This window comes from Sycon ciliatum, chromosome 5 (genome assembly GCF_964019385.1).
Source record: "Sycon ciliatum chromosome 5, ocSycCili1.1, whole genome shotgun sequence".
NCBI lineage: Eukaryota > Metazoa > Porifera > Calcarea > Leucosolenida > Sycettidae > Sycon > Sycon ciliatum.
In genome coordinates, this window is record NC_088647.1 from 27534462 (window position 1) to 27558247 (window position 23786).

The following is a 23786-nucleotide window of genomic DNA, read 5'->3' on the forward strand; positions in this document are numbered from 1 at the left end:
GTTCCGGCAATGCCCGTGCGGAGCAGGACGATATCCCGTCCGCCGTTCCCCAGCCGGCTAGCTTACTCCCAACTGGCCTAACTGCACGTTCCGTTACGGCGGCCGTGTCGACGGCTCTGCACCCCCTGCTGGCTCGAGTCGAGCGCCTTGAGGAGCGAATTTCAGCTCGCCAGGATCCGGACGGCCAAGATCAGGCGGCGGTCCCCTCAGTGGCAGATGTGGTCCAAACCGCGTCCAACGCCGTCAACAAACACCCGCCGCAGGTCGACTCCGGCCCCATGGACATTTCCCTCATGCAACCCGCGCTGCCTCCGATCGCAGTGCCCATGGCGAACACTCGTGAGTCCAGCTCTATTGTTCCCACGGTCCCGCGTAAGTTGCTCGACAAAATCACGCGCGGCGAATATATTGAGCTAGAGGATCTCCTCCCGGAGAATGTGGGCGCAGGGTCCGAGCCCTTGGAGCTCAGTACCGCCAACGGAGAGGGCCGGCGTGTGTCCCTCAATTTATGTGTGACTAAGAAGCGCTCCATTGTCGACTTCACTGCCTGGCCGGAAGCCTACACAATCTACATGGCCTGCGCACTGAAACATGTGCCATTCCGAGCACTGGAGCTGGTGACGTACCAGCACATTATCTGTACTGCCAACCAGCAGTTTGCGACCCCAGCTGTACTGGGGTATGACCGTGCCTTCCGTGCAGCGGCCGCAACAACCTTGGCTCGTTGGGACACAATCGACCAAAGCCTCTGGAGCCTGCACCTGATCCGGGCACCCCGACCATCATGTCCGCGCTGCACAACGCACCACAGCCGTGACTGTTGCCCACAGTAGTTGGCAGGGCCACATGCTCCAGCTTGCACCAGCACCAGCCGAAGTACGCAGCCATTTCTGGCCGGGGCGGGCAGCACCCGCCAGATCTGCCTCAACTTCAACCGTGGCCGCCCATGCCAACACCAGCCCTGTGAACGCTAGCACGTCTGCTCAACTTGCGGCGACCGAGGTCATCCCGCCGCTCGCTGCACCAACGACGGTCGCCGGGGACCCCGCCAGACGGACAAGCCTGTCGCAGCGAAGTAGTCTCCCCACGCCTCTGTACATAGCCCGCCTAATGACTCTTTTGCCCCGTATTTCTAATCGTGTCCTCTCTGACTTTATCCTTAATGGCTGCAACACGGGTTCCACATTGGCCACTCTGGTGCTTCTGTATCTATCATCTCTGGCAACCTCCCAACTGCCATTGAACATGCTCAGTTTGTACAACAACAAATTGCTGACCGGGTCCGACGTGACGAATCGACCGGTCCTTTCTCTGTCCAGCCTTTCCACCCATTTGTATGCTCTCCGCTTGGCGTAGTGCCCAAGAACAACGGGAAATTCCGCCTCATTCACCACCTGTCTTACCCTGATCGTATGTCTGTCAATGATGGAATAAACAAGGATTCGTTCTCCCTACATTATGTCACAGTGGACGATGCCATTGAGCTTCTGCAACGTCAAGGTACCAGTGCCTTGATGGCGAAGCTCGACATACGCAATGCATTTCGAATGGTCCCTGTCGCACCCACTGCATACCATTTGTTGGGTTTCCAGTGGCAGGGCCAATTCTACTATGCCAAAGTACTGCCATTCGGGCTGAGGTCCGCCCCCTACTTGTTTAACTACATTGCGGACGCACCTGCTAAAGGTGCCCGGTAGAGAGACGTGCCCGTATCTGAGGCGTCCGGATAAGAGACGTTTGAGTGTAATTGTATTATTTGGTTGCTGGCTATCAATTGTGCTGTGAGCATGGCAAAGTGACGTCTTCCAGCTTTGTTGGTGTTTGCTTTATCTTGTGTTTACGCTCTGCAGAAAGGATCATATGTAGTGCCTGCTCAGCATTACATCCCTTGCGTAGCAGCAATGTGCCATCCTTCCGCGACTTGGGTGGAATGACGTGCAAGTGGTGCTCCAGGGTCAACTTCAATTTGCCGAGCACGTATGCCGCTGGCTTGGGGTCAGCAGTTGGGTGCATTTCTCTGTATACAAATCGTGCACTGTCGTCAACAAGATGGCACCCTTGTCCAGCAATTCATGTGCTTTATCGGCAATGACTATAGGGGGAAGATCACTCTCAGCACCTTCCGTGAGAGATGATGCTTCGCAATTGGCGGTCTGTGCTTAGTGCACTGTCGGCAGGGAGCATATCAACCGAACAGTGGTAATAGGTTACACTCTGATGGAAACAAGCCTACATGTATGTTCTACTGATCTCACTAAATAGTTGTTCTGCTTCTTGTGCTCGGTGCTTCTTAGAAGTGGCCTTTAAAATCCGTTATGAGCAACCCAGTAGTAGCTATTTGTATTAAAGGTGCCTGAAGCGGGGCACGGATCAAACCCACTACCCTGACATCAAGACTTGGTTGGTTGTTTTAAAAGTGTTTGTCTTGCCAAAAAAACAAGTAATGCAGCCATCCTGCATGATGGGCAATGTCTAAAAGCCTCTTGTGCTGACAAGCACGATTTTAAGAGTAGACTAATCAACCAAAGCAATCCCCAATCCAAAGGAAAGCATAACACAGAGTTAGTGATCAGTCTAAAGACAAGGATAGTCAGTACATATTGAACCAATATGATACAATCATGTATATGTACCCGTAAGTCACACATGAAGGGAAACTACACGTCTATAGCGAACTTTAAAAAGGCACAAAAGCAGAAAAAGGAGAATAATTCTGTACGTATTTAATAATAATAATGTATAATTAATAATAATTATGATAATAGAATTAGACCAATAGTAAGCAGACTACACAGTAACAGTTTTAGAACTCTATGAAGATGGAATTTCTCTTGCTGTAGAAAGAATAATAATAATAACAATGATAATAGAACAGTTTGCTTTCAAGGCAGCAAATGCTAACCTTCCGCTTCTAGCTCTGCTACATGTGATGGTTGTGAAAAAAGGAAAAGAAAAAACCCCCCAGAGAAATGAAAGTGCACAACCGGATAGAGGTGTGTATCGAGATGGGTGTATGTAAGTACACGCATGCATGTGCTAGTGTGCGTGCGGGGAAGTGTGCGTGCGCGTGTGGGAAACGGAGTGCAAGCACTAATAGTTACTGAGCGGCCAAAATGCAGCGGTTACTGCTTGAACGTTAAGAACGGAGAAAGAATGCGGTAGTAATAAATTTCTTTACAGACTGTGCTAATGATTTGCTCCTCTTTGAGCTGAGATCACAAAAGTACAGTGTAGGTGCTTATACAGTTTTCACTGCAGACTATGGTGCGCTCGGTGCATACAGCCTGGACATACTCTTTGCTAAAAAGAATAATACAGCCTTGTTTGTCACCGGGCATCGGCCGTAAGATATTGCACACCTTTTCAGTTACAGCTAACACAGCCTTTTGCACTGTTGTGTGTGTACATGTACATGCACATGTACGTGTATTTTAGTCATCTTAGTGCTTCTTGTGACGAATGTGCCCACATATCCACCTACGCAGGGCACCAGAATCTTCATCGACATCAATCTGTCCATATAGGCATACATGTATCAAAGAAAGAAGACAGTGCACGTTTCACCTTTTGCACAGACTCGTTTTCTTTGCACGGTAAGGCTAATGCAAAGATCTAGAGAAAAATCCGATACCATTGACACCAAGAACATGGATGGATACATTTTTTTTGTTTTTTGTTTTTTTGTTTTTGTTTCATTGAACACTCTAGCAAACCGGACAGCTCACTGTGCGTCTTGTCTACTTCAGACAGAAGGCTGTTGGTTTGCGCACTGGAGATGTGTTAGAGCTAGGTGTCAGGTCGCTCAAAAAAATGTCTCACTTGGCGGTCAGTTTTGTGCCCTATTATCACACGTTCTGACTCGATATCATCTTGTTACGGTCTTGGATAGTTGCTGCTTAACACGTTCTCATGTGTTTTCTTCTCTTAAAAAAAAGAATTCATTTTGGTAATGAAGATTCGTGGTAATCTGTGACTTGTGTTTGCACGTATCTGATATGAACTTAAGTACTACGCTCCTTCAGCCTCGCATAGGCTTGGCGCAGCACTATTTCTGGCCAGCGTCACAGAAATCTGCCCGTGTGCAAAGCTCACCGGGTTGATCGCAGTAACACGCAGTTAGAGCAAAAAGAAAACTTTCTCTCTCTTTGATCCTTTCTGCCAGTTAAAAACCTGTGCCGTTCGTTATACTTCATTTCGATCTGGTAGGCCAGTAGCTGCGAGCTGCGTTGACGAGACGTAATATGGTCGAAACAGCTAACAGTCTGGAGATTGAATATTATACATATGCATGTGTACCATGTACATGTACAAACGTTACCGGTAATTCCAAAACACACATGTACTAACCGGTGGGCCCACTTCATTCCTGATGAAGGTTATTTCATAACCGAAACGTTGAATTAAAATATTTTTCTAGTGAAAAGCAGTGATTGAGTGTGAGCCAGTGTTGCTCACAAACCAAACTTTTACATGTACGTAAAAGTGTAATCGTACTGTCTTCAGAGTACATGACATGATTTAACTATAAGTGCATGACATTGTGCACATGTACCATGAAGAATGCACATATTACTCAACACCATAATACCGGATGTATGTTGAGTTATTGAGTCCACGTCGATTGTTCAAGACATAGTGTATGACATTATGCACCATGGCATGCTATTAGAAACCAAACAAACAACCGACCCACCCTGTAACATGGTAGTGGTGATGAGCGAAACCACCCGAAACAACGAACAAGAGAACTTGTCAAAAAGTTCAAAGCCCTGCCTATCCTTTTTGCCTCCGCCATCATTTGGGTTAATTCAAACCGATAGAAACGTCTTTGCAATGGCTGCATGTTTTTCGTATTTTAGAGTCGTTACTATCAGTTTGACTTACATGCATGATAACCTTGTTTTACACGGGCGTACGGTGTGAAACTCCTGAGTACCGCACGAGCACAAACCCACAGCTGAGTCAATTCAAAGGTGCCAGACAAAACTTTTGGCCGAAACGGCTCTAGACGGTGCAATACAGTTCATATGAAGAATTGAATGAATGACAACAACGCGTATGGTATCATGATATAGGGATCATCCAAAGCCCAAAACAGGAGCAAACAAAAATAATTGAGTTTTATCAACAACATTAGCACAGCAGCGGAAACAGAGTCACGCTAAAAAGGCTAGCAGCAACATCAGCAGCAGAGACGATCACCTGTATTTACACAGCTTTACATTCAGTACGAAGAAATGTTTCACTCCTAGGTGACTTGGCAATGAAAAAGAGAGCGTAAAGTTGCCAAGTCTTCAGACTTGGGGCTATGCAGCAGCAGTTCCAGCGCTAATGATATAGAATAGAGCTGGGGATTTTTAAATGCCAAATCCACACATGCCCACACCATTACACCCACATACACCCACACTCTCTCTCCCTTTTCTCACATACACATACACATACACTAAATATACACTACATTGGCAATAGCATGCCAGTCCAGACCAGTCCACAACGCAGCATATGTTGTCCTTATGCGATTAGACGATGTTTTGGATACTGAGCCGAAGTTATCCACGAGGAATGTCCGCTTGACCAATCATGCCAGCACTCTGCTCTGGTTCTGGAACCACATCTGGAGCCAGATGCTGACGGTTCTGGTACTGCTGGCCTTGTGGCTGCTGCTGCAAATGATGTTCCTCCTGCGGCTGCCGTACGTTTACCGTGGATGAGACAGCCATGGAATAATTATGATGCTGTGTCGCGGCGGCGGCGGCGGCGGTGCCCATCGATGCAGCAGTCCCATTAAAAGGTCTAGCGGAGGCTGCACTACTAGTACTAGCCGGCGGAGTTGCTGTGGCAGAGAACTGGCTGGCTGTACTCAGTGCGGGCAGTGATGCCAAGCTCACCATGTTTGTAGCCAAAGGCGTACCACCGAGACCTGGTGAGTGTCCGTGCTGCACTCCTAATGCTGCGCTTGATTCTAGCAATTTGTGAACTTTTTTCTTATGGCGTAGCCTTCCGTCAGACCGGGCAAACTGACTAGGGCAATGCGGACAATGATATGGCTTCTCCCCGGTATGTGTGCGGAAGTGTGTCGTGAGATGGTCCTTCCTTGAAAACCATGTATTGCAAATTTCGCATTGAAACCGCTTTTCGCCTGTATGCGTACGTGTGTGGCGGTTCAGCTCGTCTTTGCGTGGGAAGCGGCGACTGCAGCCTTCATGACCACACGCAAAGGGCCGCTTCTTCAGTAGTGGTGACGTAGGAAGCAGTGATGACGTCACGACGTTAACACCTCCATTCATCCCTTGCTCGTGATTGTGGGGAGTTTGTATATGGTCAGGACCTAGCAGTGATGGTGGCCCGGTGGAATCGGAACCATGTGCATTCACATTTCCCGGTATTCCTTCACGACTACACGCAAAGGGCCGCTCCTTCATTGGTAGTGACGTAGCATGCAGTGATGACGTCACGACGTTAACACCTCCATTCATCCCTTGCTCGTGATTGCGGGGAGTTTGCATATGGTCAGGTCCTGGCAGTGATGGTGGCCCGGTGGAATCGGAACCATGTGCATTCAAATTCGTTGGAATACCAGGAAACGGATGGTCTGAGACGGTACCTTGCTCCTGCTGTTGTTTATCCGCAGTGGCAGACTCAGCATGAGCACTGCCGGAAGAAGTCATGTTGGAAGCTGTTGAGCTTACTGGCACTTGATCATCTGCTGGGCCAGTCATTTCACTTCCCGGACTTTCGGCTTGTAGCAATTCGACTAGGAAATCCATCAGCTCTTCATCCCCTGCAGCCAAGCCCAGGTCTCCATGCACCGCTAGTGTGCCCCAGGCGTTTGGAGCGTGGGCTAGTAATTCCTCCATCTCCTGCATAATACTACTGTCAGGCGGGAATGAAATAGGCACGGCAGTACAACCCAGCGAAATGTTCAAGTCCTGCATATTATCGTAACCAGTCGGCGCATCGGAGATTTCCACATTGTTGCTTGCCTCTTCTATCGGGGCCTGAGCTTCATAGCCTTGTATGGATGGTTTGAACAATCGCATCTTTTGTTGATGAGTTGTACTAGCCTGTAAGGAACCATGAAAAATACAATCATAGTAATTATTATTTTAAAACCAGTTAATATAATAATTTCCCTCAAACCAGTTAATAATATAATAATATTATTATTATATCTACATGACTGGTTTGAGGGAAAGAGACAAACGGGAAAAGTCTGAAGAAAAAATTGACTGTCACCACCAGGACTCGAACCAGGGACCCTCGCTTGTAGCCAGCGATGCTCTAACCACTGAGCTATGGTGTAGTCGTCATCCCAGCAGGGGCCGTTCAACATTTTCTTCAGACTTCGTAACTCACACTTCCTGTGAATCCACACAGGCGGGTGGGACGCAGCCCTCACTGTAACCCACACACTTCACGTACAAACTAGCACGCGGGGAGCCCCAAGTCATAAAATATTGACTGGTTTGAGGGAAAGAGACAAACGGGAAAAGTCTGAAGAAAAAATTGACTGTCACCACCAGGACTCGAACCAGGGACCCTCGCTTGTAGCCAGCGATGCTCTAACCACTGAGCTATGGTGTAGTCGTCATTCCAGCAGGGGCCGTTCAACATTTTCTTCAGACTTCGTAACTCACACTTCCTGTGAATCCACACAGGCGGGTGGGACGCAGCCCTCACTGTAACCCACACACTTCACGTACAAACTAGCACGCGGGGAGCCCCAAGTCATAAAATATTGACTGGTTTGAGGGAAAGAGACAAACGGGAAAAGTCTGAAGAAAAAATTGACTGTCACCACCAGGACTCGAACCAGGGACCCTCGCTTGTAGCCAGCGATGCTCTAACCACTGAGCTATGGTGTAGTCGTCATCCCAGCAGGGGCCGTTCAACATTTTCTTCAGACTTCGTAACTCACACTTCCTGTGAATCCACACAGGCGGGTGGGACGCAGCCCTCACTGTAACCCACACACTTCACGTACAAACTAGCACGCGGGGAGCCCCAAGTCATAAAATATTGACTGGTTTGAGGGAAAGCTCTCTTTGGTCTTTCCATAACCTTGAACCTTCCAAGTTGGAAGGCTGTCGGTTAGCGCTACGGAGATGTGTTGAAGCTAGGTGTCAGGACGTCGAATGTCTCAGTACTCTGTCAGTTTTGTGCCTAGTTGTTGCACTTTCGTACTGTATATAGTATCATGTTACAGTGGTGGAGAGTTACTCTTAACTCGTTTCCATATGTCCTTTTCCTTTCTACTTTTATTATTGGCTCAATACCCGAGTTTCAAATTGCACACCTGATGAGCCGTCACGAACCATACGGCGAAACGTACGTCGTGTGAAACAACTTGTTTTGTAGTCAACTAATCCATCACATGAGGAGTACTGTAGGAGTTTAGATTTCGGCTTGTACAGTTCGTTCTCGCAAAGCTTCCCCCTTCTTAACTTATCTTTGATATTTTTGACCCACCCAAGTTGGGTGGTGTGCTGCTTTGCTGCTTCGAATTGTAGTTAGACCGCTTTGTCAAATCGCCTACTGGTCTCGTCATCGTCCAGTGACAATCGACATTCTTTGTTCCGTTGGGACTGTAGCTTGTGCTCGTTTTCGTTGCGCTTGCCTTCCCCTCTTTGGTCTTTCCATAACCTTGAACCTTCCAAGTTGGAAGGCTGTCGGTTAGCGCTACGGAGATGTGTTAAAGCTAGGTGTCAGGACGTCGAAGGTCTCAGTACTCTGTCCGTTTTGTGCCTAGTTGTTGCACTTTCTGACTGTATATAGTATCTAGTTACAGTGGTGGAGAGTTACTCTTAACTCGTTTCCATATGTCCTTTTCCTTTCTACTATTATTATTATAATGTTTTTTAATGTAAACTAGAAGAAGAAAACAGAAGAAAATTGTAATTCATTTATAGGCAACTATTTTGTTGCCCAGGCGGCGGTTTTTGTAAATGAGGTGAACATTGAACTTATACTTGCGGAGTTAATGCTTGGATCAAAGGAGGTGGTGTGTAAATTAACTGCATTCTACTCTATTCTATCCCTCTAACCTAGGGCCCTAGGCTCTATAGACTAGTAATGGACATGCGCTGCCTGTCTTCAACTTTGAATTACACATCATGCTACCTACCACTGCGGCTTTGCCTTTTGATCTTTGGTCTCAATGTCATACAGTGAGGCACAGGTGTTGGGCTGTGTTCAGAACTTTTCCCCCTTGTTCCTCTCTAGCGGCTAGGCATCAGCGGGTAATGCTAGCATTAAAACTAGCATAACTGTGTCGTGTACAGATTTGACCTTTGGCTACGTGTTGGTTGGTTGGTTGGATTTATTTAAAGTCATACAACAAACAGGCATATCTGCCTCCTTATATGAAGATGACTTCTGGCAGTAGCCATTGGTGGACTATGCTCGGCCAATCATCAAATTATGCTTTTCATTATGCCACAATTATGCCAACAATATGCTGAATTATGCTCGGTTCCAGTATGTATTCACGCTGTACATAGAGGATTGAGAAACCACGCATACATACACGGCCATGCCCTAAGCTTAATTTTTGTCTAAACCGAAAGATTATGCCGACCTTACACGTTGGAATCCGAATATTATGCTGGAGCATAATTTTTGGACGAAATCCCAAGATTATGCCAAATATTATGCCGGCATAATCCGCCAAGGGCTATGACAAGGAGTCGTAACTGGGGTATTTAAAAAAACATTTGCAGCCTTTCTGACAAAGCTGTATTATGCCCCTAAGCATAATTTTTGTCTAAACCGAAAGATTATGCCGACCTTACACGTTGGAATCCGTATAATATGCCGGAGCATAGTTTTTCGACGAAATCCCAAGATTATGCCAAATCTTATGCCGGCATAATCCGCCAAGGGCTATCTGGCAGTAAAACATTAAAAAGAAAAAGAGAAAAAAAGAAAAGAAAAGATAAGATCAAGAATGTAGACTGAGCATACAGCTAGCCGGAGACTGTAGGCACCGGCGGATTATGCCGGCATAATTATTGGCATAGTTTGGTGGTTGAAAATTTAGAGCATAATTTGGCATCCTGTCGGAGGTAGGAGCATAACTAAACGCTTCTACCACAGTTCTAGTATGTAGGCTATACAATTGTGTACAATGCACCTGATCAGTGCTGGTGGTCTGCATGGTAAAGGGTTCGGAGGTTATGCGGATAGTGTTTTCAATGAAAAGCAGGATAGAAATCATGGCAATACAGTATTGTATGCTCGAACTTGTTTTATTCAAAGTTCTTTCTCACACTGACACAGTACATGTAGCAGAAGATGCGAGTGGATCAGCCTTCATCAGGTATCCCGGGGCGGACGAGATAGTGGCGGGTAGTCCGCAAAACTCCGTGTACATGTCATGGAGAATCTACCTTACATTTGTACATTATACATGTTACGAAGTCATGACCAGTATGGATTTTATCATCTTGTTACAGTCGTGAAGAGATGCTGCATACTCTTCCTCATGTATTTTATTCTCTCTTTTTTTACATGTATTTCTGGCTCCGTATCCGAGTTTTTCAAGGATTAACGTTACCCAGAGGCTCTACGCCTGTCGAAGGGATCTCCTACTTGAGATTATTCATGATTCGGGAAAGACCACAAGAGTACAAAGAAAGAAAAGGAAAGAAGACGACACAGCAATTGCGCAAGTCAAGGTGTTGTCATGCCATCCGTGTAGTGAGTGTGTTGTCATGCCATCCGTGTAGTGAGTGTGTCGTCGAAAATGCTGGAAGAGTGATATAATTCCTAGTATAATATTTATTAGTTCCGTAGCTACATGTATGCATAAGTCTTTACGAATAGTACTGTAGTAGCGTTTGGCTCTGGCCAGTGTCCACAGCGCATTATTGCCTACCTATGCGTGCCTATACGTTGATATGCGCGACCATGCGTGTTGCAAGCATGTTCGCATGTCACGTTTCAGGGCCGAAACTCGAGTACAGTGCGGATCGGCTATAGGGTGGTCGGCTATAGTAATATACCTCTTATAGTGATCGTATTCTCAAATTCATTTTCGTAAACCACCCCTTTCTATACATATCGGATCGGCTATAGTAATAATCGGCTATAGTAATATATCGGCTATAATGATACAGTTTCTTTGTCAAAATGATCTTATTGCATACATTTTTCATCGGCTATAGTGATGATCATAAAATATTATACATCGTAGATCTACATGGCGAGATCTGATCGCGGCAGCCAGGAAGCGCTGGTACGACTATGATATCCCTCGGAGGAAATAATTCGAAATGTTTGGCGTGGGCTGTGCTTGTTCCGGGGCATCCTCGAGCGAGATCGGAGGCAGTAATTAGTACCAGCACTGAAGCGCTATCGTGGTCTCCGCCGAGATGTTGGAGAAGGCATTCAGGTAACAGCGAAGACGATCAGGGACGCGGAGAAGCTTCTCCGTGAAATACGACATCACGATCGACCTACTACTTGGAACGGTTTCACCGGTGATGAGTCGAGCGATGGCGACCCAGACTGAGACTCTACTCCCACTAATCGATCCTGTAGATATTGTTATGTCGATTGAATGTGTTGAAGTGTTTCTCTTCCAAAAGAACACATTTGTTGAGCACAGCAACTCCATGAAAACTCATGTCAAAAAATCACGAAGTTTTTGTTTCCGCAGGAAGTAGCTCTGCACTGCGCGTATTGCACAGTCATATGCACAGCACGCTTCTGCACGCTGCACTGATTCGAATGACACCATACACGCATTTGTCAGCCATACCTAAGTATGCATATCGCCTATAGTAATATATCGCCTATAGTGATATTTTCACGAAAATCAAACACCAACGCTATAGCCGATCCGTACTGTACTCCAAAGTGCCAGCAGGCGTGGTCTAGCTACTGTACTAAGTGACGGAGTTGTCGGCAGTATGACGTCATGTACATATACAACAATGTAGTGGGTAGCCATGGCAACTAACTCGTTTGTCGTTGATGACGTTGTCACGTAAACTACAGTGCTGGCAACTGAAATCCGACCCCCTAGCGCCTCGTACGAATCGCTAACGGGCGTAGCGCACCGCTAGAGGGTCGGATTTCAGTTGCCAGCACTGTAGTACGATTACAGTAAAACCTGTAACTAAAGACCACGTGACTAGCGACCAGCCTGGTACTACCGACCACTTGGCCAGGCACGGACGGTCTCACATTCAAAATGCACTGTGACTAGCGACTACCTGCTGAACGCGACCAGCGACCGCCTTTTCTTGTCCCAAAGACGATTTTTGACCCGTAACTAGCGACCGCGATGTAGGAAATCAAATGTTGCTCGAAGCTCCTTCTTCAAATTTTGCTGATTTTCCATGGTCCTGAAAGGAATCTTTCGGTATACAGCTGAAAAAATGAACGCAGGCCATTTTGACTGTGGAGTCGGTGTGGACTGCACTACACCTGTGAGAATTCCAAGCGCTGTCAAGAATAAACATGATAGGAAACGTCTTGGAGAACGCATCGAAAGCGCTCTCAGCTCGATGTTACTACTCGGAGGAGAAGCGAAGACTGAGCGGCTTTGTCACCCCAGTCATACACATGAATCGACGATGGCGTCAAGGAATCCAGAAACAAAGCAGCACCGCAAGGTCCTGATGCTGAAGGATTGCGTTCGAACAATCGAGAAGTCAAAACAAGGATAGTCGGTACGATTGATCGGATGAACAAATTTGAAGCCCAGCGCAAACCGAAACTTCTACAGGGAACGTTTGACTCCTGGCTTCAGAAGCAGCAGCTGAATTTGACGTCTGCAAATTTTTTATATTCTCTCTCTCTCTCTTTTGCCTCTCTCCATCTCTCCGTCTTTCTCTCCAAGTGTTGTTTGACCTGAAATAAGAATGGCATTGCGCAAGTCCTGGGGAATTGTACTAGCTGCATTTTGATTTGCATATCATATACTGGGATCCCTATATGGTCGCACGGTGCAAACCTCTAACTAAAGACCACCTACTACTAAAGACCGCTTTTGCTGGCACCAAGAGGTGGTCGGTAGTCACAGGTTTTACTGGATTACTATAGCCGAACCGATAAAAGGGGTGGTTTACATGTATAGAAAGGGATGGTTTACGAAAATGAATTTGAGAATACGATCAATAGAAGAGGTATAATATTACTATAGCCGACAACCCTATAGCCGATCCGCACTGTACTGGGCAAAAAAAACTTGAATTTCATCTACAAACCTGAACAACTACAAGCGCCTCAATTTGATCACGCAGTTTTTTTATTAGTTACGTACATACCATTTGAAAACACCGCCATTCCGGCAACAGGCTCTCAGCTGCACCAAATAAATAACTTTGCCAATATTTCGCCCATTGGGCATCATCAGGGCATTGCAGCTGAGAGCCTGTTGCCGGAATGGCGGTGTTTTCAAGTGCAAGAAATACGCTGCAATGGAGTTTGGGAATTCTGAAGAAACGTTAAGTACAAACCCTCCAAAAATTAAAGAAAAAACAAGCTGGAGTTACGTCTTACCTCCGGTGTCAACTGGTATCAAGTGGAGTTTATCCTAGGGTAAACGCGCAGATGTCCAACTGCCGATGTTCAACTGCCGAAGATAATTTTCTCTTCACAAAGAACTACATTGTACCTCAACGAAATTTCTTCACCTTTTCAACGGAACTACTTGGTAGGAATGAGCACAGAAAATTCTACACAGCTACTATTTACATTGAGCAATGTCTGGCCTCGAGAGTGAGGAACTACGTGACATGCGATGGAGGTAGTAACAATGTGTGGAAACATGGTGGCAGCGGATTAAAAAAAACAGCCAACCATTAGATTACGAGAATAGCCTAAGTGGGTATCTACATGTACATGTAGTTAACCGTGGGTTGTGGGGGGTTGGGGGGGGGGGGGGCGAGGTCATCGAGAGTGGGAAGATTGACAAAACAATTATTTGTGGAGGATTGTCGCGTGAGACGTATGCGACCAATCGAAGTAAGTGTTCGTGTTTAGCAGTCAAGAAATAATGTCAACAGTAGTTCAATAATACAAGTACATGTATACAGTTATGATGTGCAGCGTATGGCGTCTCGTAAACTGTACGCATGTGTCGTGCAGGTAACCGAGGTATGTTTTACAATACAGTAGACTGTATAGGAATGGGTTTGCTCCCACACCGGAGCTCTCGCTATTCCGCCGACGACTTGACACTTGACTGACTCACGACTGCCATCCAGAGCACATGAGGAGCACGTCGCACATTCCCCTCGGCAAACCTGCAAGAAAGCACCACTCCCTGCTCAATACACAGTGTTTCGGGGAATTCACCCCTCATCAGTTGAGCTTGAGTAGGCTGAGGAAGATTTTGCCTGAAGAGCAACCCATTCCTAAACAAAATCATCGCCGAAGTCGCAACCTCTATTTAGTACACTGTATGTGTGAACTATACGTTATAGTTATAGTGAACCCTCACACCACGGAAGAGATGCGCCAGTGGGGTGTCGCGAGCTCATATTATTGAACGTGAGCACGACATGATTATTGTGATCATGATGTCATATTACCGTATAACATAGTTCGTGTGAAATGATCAGACTGGGCCGTCTAAGGCCGCCCATCTGAAACATACTTAGTATGATAGGAACAAAATTAATAACGCCATCTATCGGCTATGAAAGAGCGTTTGAAAGACGGGCCATGGGGTCATGTAAAAATGATAAAGGCTGGGTGTACCAGTACATTGCTATGGCAACTGCCTGATCTCGCTTTCATTTCGCTCTGCAAAGAGCACTTAGGCCAGTTAGGGTTCCCTGTAAAAAGACGGCAACGTCTGTAGGGATTTCCCTAAACAATAATAAATTCTACTACTGTACTACTACTACTAAATCCATGAATTCTCCCGCCTTCTGTGTTCACAGTCCCATACTCCCCTTGGAGTAGTCTGCACGGCGCTGCTGCTGCTGCTGCTGCTGTTGTTGTTGTTGTTGTTGTTGTTGTTGTTGTTGTTGTTGTTGTTGTTGTTGTTGTTGTTGTTGTTGTTGTTGTTGTTGTTGTTGTTGTTGTTGTTGTTGTTGTTGTTGTTGTTGTTGTTGTTGTTGTTGTTGTTGTTTTTGTTGTTGTTGTTGTTGTTGTTGTTGTTGTTGTTGTTGTTGTTGTTTTTGTTGTTGTTGTTGTTGTTGTTGTTGTTGTTGTTGTTGTTGTTGTTGTTGTTGTTGTTGTTGTTGTTGTTGTTGTTGTTGTTGTTGTTGTTGTTGTTGTTGTTGTTGTTGTTGTTGTTGTTGTTGTTGTTGTTGTTGTTGTTGTTGTTGTTGTTGTTGTTGTTGTTGTTGTTGTTGTTGTTGTTGTTGTTGTTGTTGTTGTTGTTGTTGTTGTTGTTGTTGTTGTTGTTGTTGTTGTTGTTGTTGTTGTTGTTGTTGTTGTTGTTGTTGTTGTTGTTGTTGTTGTTGTTGTTGTTGTTGTTGTTGTTGTTGTTGTTGTTGTGGTTGTTGTTGTTGTTGTTGTTGTTGTTGTTGATGCTGCTGCTGCTGCTGCTTCAGCAGCTACTGCTGTGGCTGTAGTTACAGCCCCTCTCGTTGTCAGGAAATGTTTGCTTGTGCTACTTCTCATCCAGTTGACTTCTTATTATGACTTTGTATGTTATAATATTCTTGAGCTCCGGTTTTCCCCTTCATTATAACTCAAGCGCAGTTTAGCGTGTATTGGCTTGTGATTTCCTTTCTTCTGTTTGCTTGGCCTTTTATCGCTCCACAGGTACCCTCACATTTGTGCAATTGTTGATTTTGCTCCTGAATTTTCCTCCCTGTTGCTTTGCTACCGTCCTCCTCCTTCCTCCACCTTTTTTTCTTAATTGGCCTCATTATGGCATTCGCTTCCATGTAATTGGGCTTGTAGCCCGTGTGTACTTGCGAATTCAAATAAAAATATACATTTATACAAATTGTGTTTTTATTGAACGCAAAAAGCAATGAAGATGTGAATGCAAGGAGGGCAATGAATTCGAAAGGTGAACAGCAAAATTGTAACACAATTGAAAGATAACAAATATTAATGGCAACAGCAATGTTTATACATGAAAAAAGGGGGAGGAAAGGAAAGAAAAACATCCAAACCAAAACTGCTTGAACACCGCCAGAAATGAAACCATAGAATTGAGATTCATACAAAAGAAAAACTTCAGGACACCGGAAAACAAACTTTAGATCACATTTTCACCATTACACGAGATGATGACAAAGAAAAACTATGCCCTAGAGAGCACTACTACTACTACTATCACTAAGTACTCGGTAGAACCCACAATTTTACCATTATAACCCACAATTACAATATTACTAGTAGCACCCCCGGCCAGCGTTGCCTGGCCGAATGTGGCATGCAGGTGAAGCAAGTACATGAACAGCGCACGTGCTCAGCACGTGGTGGTGGCCAGACCGCTGAAGTCCTGGTGAGGGAGGTTCTTCATCGTTGGAAGGAGAAGGAGGGACGTCTGTTACGCCTTCCGGAGGCTGGTCAGGGTTGTTCATCACCTGGTGGCGGATGAAGCGGCTCAAAAAATTCATAAACTTACGAACAAAAGAAGTGCGATGCGCTCTTCACTGCAGATCTGTTTTGTTGCAGATGTTTCTATTTGCAGAGAACGGTTCACGTGGTCCGCAGCGCTTGTGCGGCTGCTAGTGCTACCTATGGCCTAGGCTAGGTGGCTACATGATTCGCACGCTTCGCGTGCTCAGTGCTTCTGCGCGCGGCTGCTACTGCTACTCGTACTGATCGTGTCTGCTACCTACACTGTTCGCACGCTTCGCGTGCTCAGCACGTGGTGGTGGCTACTCGATTCGCACGCGCACGCTTCGCGTGCTCAGTGCTTCGGTGGCTGCTTCCGCTAGCTACACGATTCGCACGCTTCGCGTGCTCAGTGCTTCTGCGGCCGCTAGCTACGCTGTGCTACACTGTTCGCACACTTCGCGTGCTCAGGGCAGTGCTGCTCCGCAGGCAGGCAGGATGGCCTGAGCGTGACACACAGACACACGTCACAGGTGCCTCTTCTTTATAAGTAAAGATTACTCAATCTGCGGACAGAACTGTTTCGTTCTTTGTGGACTCGTCAGCGCAGCACAGAGGAAATGAGGCCGAACCTGATAGCAATGGAAATAAAAATTTCCAATCAGGCCCGAACGTACCTTGCCAGAGTGCTCAAACTGACAAGTCAGTGAGCTCTGCATAATGCAAACAGCAAAGGCACTACCCCACGCAAGAGTGCTCAACTGCTACAAGAGCAGGAGCGAAATACTCAATCTGCGGACAGAACTGTTTCGTCCTTTGTGGACTCGTCAGCGCAGCACAGAGGAAATGAGGCCGAACCTGATAGCAATGGAAATAAAAATTTCCAATCAGGCCCGAACGTACCTTGCCGGAGTAAGTAAAGAGTAAGTAAAGATTATTCATTGTTGTCTGCGGTAGCCCATGGATTTGCACCATGCGGATTTCGTGCCCATGCCCATCGGCCGAGCCCATGGTTCCAAGAAAAGGGGCCGGGGGCCAGGGGCGTGCGGTGCTTGCGACCCGTGGCTCAGTAGCGCATGGCATGCCTGCAGGCCTGCGAACGCACGTGCGGTAAGCTCCACTAGACCACCGCCCGCGCCCGGCTGCCATCAAGGCATACTCCGGGGCACCTTGATTCGCCATGTGCGTTGCGCTATCTTTTTTTTTCCAATGTCCACGACACTGAGGAAAATGTTATTTAAAACTCCAAAGCACGAAAAAGGCCAAAAACTAAACCAAGAACATATGGAATATTTGAACAAACGGCGAGGAGACAACAATTTGATAACCGCAATCAGTAATACAAGCTGGATCGACATTTGTGTACACTGTATTCATGTATTGTAAAACTGTGGAGACAATGTGCAATAAAACGATGAAAAATGTGAAGAAATTGTGTAGAGAAAGAAAGGGATTCAAACAAGTTTTCGTACAACACTCATCAGGAATCGTCGTTGTACTAAAGGACACTGAAACAAAAATTGAACTATTATAGAAAATCTAAGTTAGAGAAATAACACTAAGAGCAACAATAGTGAAATTTACAAGTGTGAATTTTAACAATCAAAGCGAGAAATGAACAAAGGAGAAAGGAAGGAAAGACAACGTGATAACACATAACAGCAGAGCATTAAATCTAGAACATTAACGGCCAAGCTTGGCCGCACTAAACACGACACGTTACTTGAACAATTTCAACCCAATTATACTATCTTTCTGTACACACAAATTAGGCTTGTACAGACGCTGATAGATAGCTTCCAACACTTTTAACTGTAGTCCATAACCATGACGACCACGGCACAATACAGTGAACGAAGAGTCAGAATACGCACCGCAACAATCAGGACTAGCCAGCAGATGATTGTACACTGAAGACTTGCTACCACGAAACCTACGCACAACACTAACACTCTCACCGGCACTCTCACCACCACTCCCATCACCGCTCTCCGACTCACTGCTCCCTCCGCCGTCCGTTCCATCCTCCGCTTCCTCTGTACTCTCTCTGTCTCGTCCATCCCGCCTGACCGGGTCCATTGAACTCAACTCGGCCGTCCCCCTGCTATCACGTCCCTCCTTTCGCCCTCGTCCGCTGAGTGCGTAGCTTCTGTTGTAGTTGGCTGTTGATCGTCTTGGTCTTTCAATTATGGGCTTGGATGGTGGATTAGTTGTAGTTGCTGTAGATTGCGTTGTTGGTGTTGGTAATAGTCATGAAGTTGATTGTTCCAACTAGGAATACACGCTTCTTGCCGAACTTGACACTTGACTGACTCACGACTGCCATCCAGAGCACACGAGGAGCACGTCGCACCTTCCAATCGGCAAACCTGCAAAAAAGCACCACTCCCTGCTCAATACACATTGTTTCGCGGAATTCACCCCTAGCCCTCATCAGTTGAGCTTGAGTAGGCTGAGGAAGATTGTGCTTGAAAAGCACCACTTATATACTGCTCTCCAGGCCAAACCATCACCAGGGATACAAACTTACTTACAGAGTTTACAGCTCCATGAGCGACTCTGACTCACGCTGCTACCTGGAGCTTAGCGCTTCACGAGGTGTTTGTCGCGCTGGAAACAAAGTGTCTCTGTAAGTTTGTATCCCTGGTGATGGTTTGGCCTGGAGAGCAGTATATAAGTGGTGCTTTTCAGGCACAATCTTCCTCAGCCTACTCAAGCTCAACTGATGAGGGGTGAATTCCCCGAAACACTGTGTATTGAGCAGGGAGTGGTGCTTTCTTGAACGCTTGCCGAGTGGAAGGTGCGACGTGCTCCTCGTGTGCTCTGGACGGCAGTCGTGAGTCAGTCAAGTGTCAAGTTCGGCAAGAAGCGTGTGTTCCTGGTTGGAACAATCAACTTCATGACTAGTATTGGGTTATAATAATCATGTTCATGTGCATGGTTAAAGTTCACGATAACTCTACTTGGCACTCGGCCTGAAACTTATTTTTTGTATGTATTCAAGATGTTGTGAGCATTTCAGTTTCTAACACATGCGCAACGATCGTCTTGTGACGTCACCCTAGTTGGAATCGTGGCGTTTGGCTCCCCCAGTAGGCAGTAAGCTGAGCCTACTTCAATTGACGAAACGATACCAAACCGATGGACCATCGGTTCGGATGGTATGTTGAGCGCTGGGCACGAGTACTGTTGGATTCAGCGTAAACGGTCATATGCTGACCAAGTCACTATAGATTACTATTAGTATTATTATTGTGAAAAGAAGAATGACAAAATGTTACGAGTTATGACTAACTGTCCACCAACGTGCAACGTAACCAGATCTTACACAGTCAGCGAGTGTGACAAAATGGCACAAAACTGACAAGGAGTACGGAGACATTTGGCGACCTGACACCTAGCTCCAACACTTCTCCAAGGCGCAAACAAACTAGTAGCTAGGTCTAAGATCTGGTTACGTTGGTGGACAGTGTTAGTCATAATTCTTTGCATTTTGTCCTTCTTCTTTTCACAATTATTTAATTGGCTCACCATCCGAGTTACATTATGATTGATGAGCCGTCACGAACCATACGGCGGAACGTACGTCGTGTGAAACAACTTGTTTTGTAGTCAACTAGTCCATCACAATGTCGTGCATGAGGAGTACTGTAGGAGTTTGACTTTCGGCTTGAACAATTCGTTTTCGCAAAGCTTCCCATTTCTTTACTTATCTTTGATATTTATGACCCACCCAAGTTGGGTGGTGTGCTGCTTTGCTGCTTCGAATTGTAGTTAGACCGCTTTGTCAAATATCGTACTGGTCTCGTCATCGTCCAGTAACTATCGACATTCTTTGTCCCGTTGGGACTGTAGCTTTTGCTCGTTTTCGTTGCGCTTGCTTTCCCCCCCCCTTTGGTCTTTCCATAACCTTGAACCTTCCAAGTTGGAAGACTGTCGGTTAGCGCTGTGGAGATGTGTTGAAGCTAGGTGTCAGGACGTCGAATGTCTCAGTACTCTGTCAGTTTTGTGCCTCGTTATTGCACTTTCTGACTGTATAATTAATTATAGTATCAAGTTACAGTGAGGGAGAGTTACTCTTAACTCGTATTAATATTATTATTTTGAAAGGCTTGGGAGAACTTCAAATTCAAAGAATCAGATGGGGAAGTGAACTGCCTGAAAAGAGAAAAAAATCGCCAGACCCACCAACACTCGAACCCGGAGTTAAAAACTTGTCAGCGCCTTCTAGGCTCAGCCCAGTCCCATAGCTCAGTGGCTAGAGCATTGCTCATGACAAGCAAGGTCCGGGGTTCGAGTCCTGGTGGGTCTGGCGATTTTTCTCTTTTCAGGCAGTTCACTTCTCCAACTGATCCTTTGAATTTGAAGTTCTCCCAATCCTTTCAAAATTTAATCACTTTCTTTCACTTTTGGTAGGGTCCAGAAACTGACCGTGGTTGGTCCCCTGGGGATGGAAAAAGACCCAAGTGCCATCAGTATGTGTGGCAAGTGTTGTGAGCTGCCTTTGGAGTGAAAACTTGTCAGCGCCTTCTAGGTTCAGCCCGGTTTCATAGCTCAGTGGTTAGAGCATTGCTCATGACAAGCAAGGTCACAGGTTCGAGTCCTGGTGGGTCTGGCGATAATTTTCTCTTTTCAGGCAGTTCACTTCCCCAACTGATCCTTTGAATTTGAAGTTCTCCCAATCCTTTAAAAATTTAATCACTTTCTTCCACTTCTGGTAGGGTCCAGAAACTGACCGTGGTTGGTCCCCTTCAGTGTCGAGGTGACACTCGGGCTGGCATCAAAGCTACAAAAGGAAAAGAAACACTGCTGAAGCACGATCCGTTGTCTGGAAGAGGTCAACAGGGCAAGCAAGATTTCTTTTTCTTTTCAGCAAAACGGGCTAGTGCCATTTGTGATTACGCAGCAAAACAATGCGCATGACGTCAGTCCTGAATGCAGTACAAAGCAATGCAGTGCAGTGTGTGCGCTAGTTCGGATTGTTGCTAACAAGTACTAGCACAGCTAGTAACATTTTCAGGCAGTTCACTTCCCCAACTAATCCTTTGAATTATTATTATGAAATGATGAGATTCATGAACGCCTATGCTCTATACTTTCAGCAGTCGACATGTAACATCTGTTTACTACATGCAATCAAGCGGACATATTTCTAACTCCTTTCCCTCGCGCCACTGCAATGCTGTACCTGCACCACTTTTCCTGTGTGAATACTGTACGTATATCCAAAATAAAATTTCTTACATGACACGTGGTCGTAGCCGGGGCCATGGCCAATAGGCGATCTTCCCGCCGCGGGCATAATCAGGCCATCAGGACCGTTTGACGTCATTTCGGGAGTTTCAGGACCGTTTGACGTCATTTCGGGAATGTTCGGACCGTTTGACGTCATTTCGAGAATAATTTTTCGACCTTCGACCTTTCCACCTTTGACCTTCCCTAATATGTTGCTTCGCGCTGTAAGAAATCAAATCAAGCACGCTCTGTCTATCATGATGGCTGAATCTTGCCAGGCAAGATTCAGCCATCATGACCTCCTTAGCGTGCTTGATTACATACGTTTTTATCAATCAAGGCATGGTTGACAGCATGTTACAAGGCGGAGGACGCACTCTGTTCAAAACATTGCTCATTATAGCTTACTACAATCATCATCAATTGGTAGATCCCCAGTCTGGCGACCACTTGAACCGTAAGAAGGTTAACCCTGGTACACAATTATATCACCACCACAGCCAGTTAATTAACAGGTTGACCGTTGCATGGTGCGTACGTCTACTGAGCCCCCTCACTCAGAACCTACCTGTACTTATCAGTCATCTTCACTGCCTATACTCATACATAAAGAGAAAAGCCTCCTACGGGCAAAGCAAATGTGCGGACATAAGACACAATATCGAACTGAAACCCGACGCAAATCTAAAACGTTGGCAAGTACAGACAGTTGGGGGTCACGTGGCAACAAAAATCACCAAACGTAAGCACTAACAATAACAATGCTAAAACATGGTTGGAGACAAACTACAAGTAAGCAAGCACCGCATACAAAGAAACATTCATACGGTCACACCCAGTCTTATACTTATAACTTAGTTATAGTCTAGGCTGCTGACCTGGATACTCAGGTTATGAAGAGTTACCGCACCTGGGAAGAAAGTGTCCTATGCACCGAGCCTACACACTGTACTCGGTGGAGTGTGCACAATTGGGATGAGCAGCTCCGCACACGTCATCAGGTCTGTACTGTAGCGCACAGCTACGCACACATCAGTTCTGTACTACTGTAGCGTACAGCTCCGCAGTCCGCACACGTCAGGTCTGTACAGATCCGCACACATCAGGTCTGTACAGCTCCACACACACCAGGTCTGTACAGCTCCGCACACACCAGGTCTGTACAGCTCCGCACACATCAGGTCTGTACAGCTCCGCACACATCAGGTCTGTACAGCTCCGCACACATCAGGTCTGTACAGCTCCGCACACATCAGGTCTGTACAGCTCCGCACACATCAGGTCTGTACAGCTCCGCACACATCAGGTCTGTACAGCTCCGCACACACCAGGTCTGTACAGCTCCGCACACATCAGGTCTGTACAGCTCCGCACACATCAGGTCTGTACAGCTCCGCACACATCAGGTCTGTACAGCTCCGCACACACCAGGTCTGTACAGCTCCGCACACATCAGGTCTGTACAGCTCCGCACACACCAGGTCTGTACAGCTCCGCACACACCAGGTCTGTACAGCTCCGCACACATCAGGTCTGTAGCATACATCTACCATGATCTACAGGCTATAATTTTACAAGTACAGTACAAACAATAGGAGGACAGAGAAAGCGTTTTTACTCCGAGTTTCACGCACTAAGCGATCATCAGAAAACAGCTATGTACAAGACTTACTCAGTCCTGTGAGTGTGCTTCGGAAATTCAAGTTCATTCGTCACGAGGATTAGATGTGACCAGTAGTAGTTTTGGCCAGCTAATCTTTTTCTTTGGTTTAGTGAAGATGCCTTTGCTTCAAGTTGTAGCTCGTGTTGTGGAACGTTTATATGAAGGAGCATCACGGATAGGCGAATCCTTGAAGTATGCCTTCTTTCGTGTGGGCGACATTTTGAAGAAGATATTTATGCAACGAAGGGAAGAGCAACAATGCTATGATCATAAACCTAGTCAGTGCTTGGATGTGGTCGACGATTCCTCCATTAACCATGCCGTAGCGTCTGATGACTATTTCGGGAAGGTTCAGGAAAGACAGGAACATAATATCCTGGCTGCCTTTAGAGACAACATATGGATA

General features: G+C 46.2%; 1 protein-coding gene across 1 annotated transcript; it reads right to left on the reverse strand.

Annotated features, from left to right (window-relative positions):
• Positions 1-5356: 5356 nt before the first annotated feature.
• On the reverse strand, positions 5357-13731 carry LOC135818217 (early growth response protein 1-like). Its single transcript, XM_065331575.1, has 2 exons — positions 13513-13731; positions 5357-7067 (listed from the first exon to the last, which is right to left on the reverse strand). The coding sequence occupies exon 2, from the start codon at positions 7041-7043 to the stop codon at positions 5553-5555; it is 1491 nt and encodes a 496-aa protein (XP_065187647.1). The 5' UTR covers positions 7044-7067; positions 13513-13731; the 3' UTR covers positions 5357-5552.
• Positions 13732-23786: the final 10055 nt, after the last annotated feature.

What these genes read in the sequence shown, in the direction of transcription:
- LOC135818217 (XM_065331575.1), bottom strand. Translation starts at nt 7,043, where the DNA reads ATGCGATTGTTCAAACCATCCATACAAGGCTATGAAGCTCAGGCCCCG.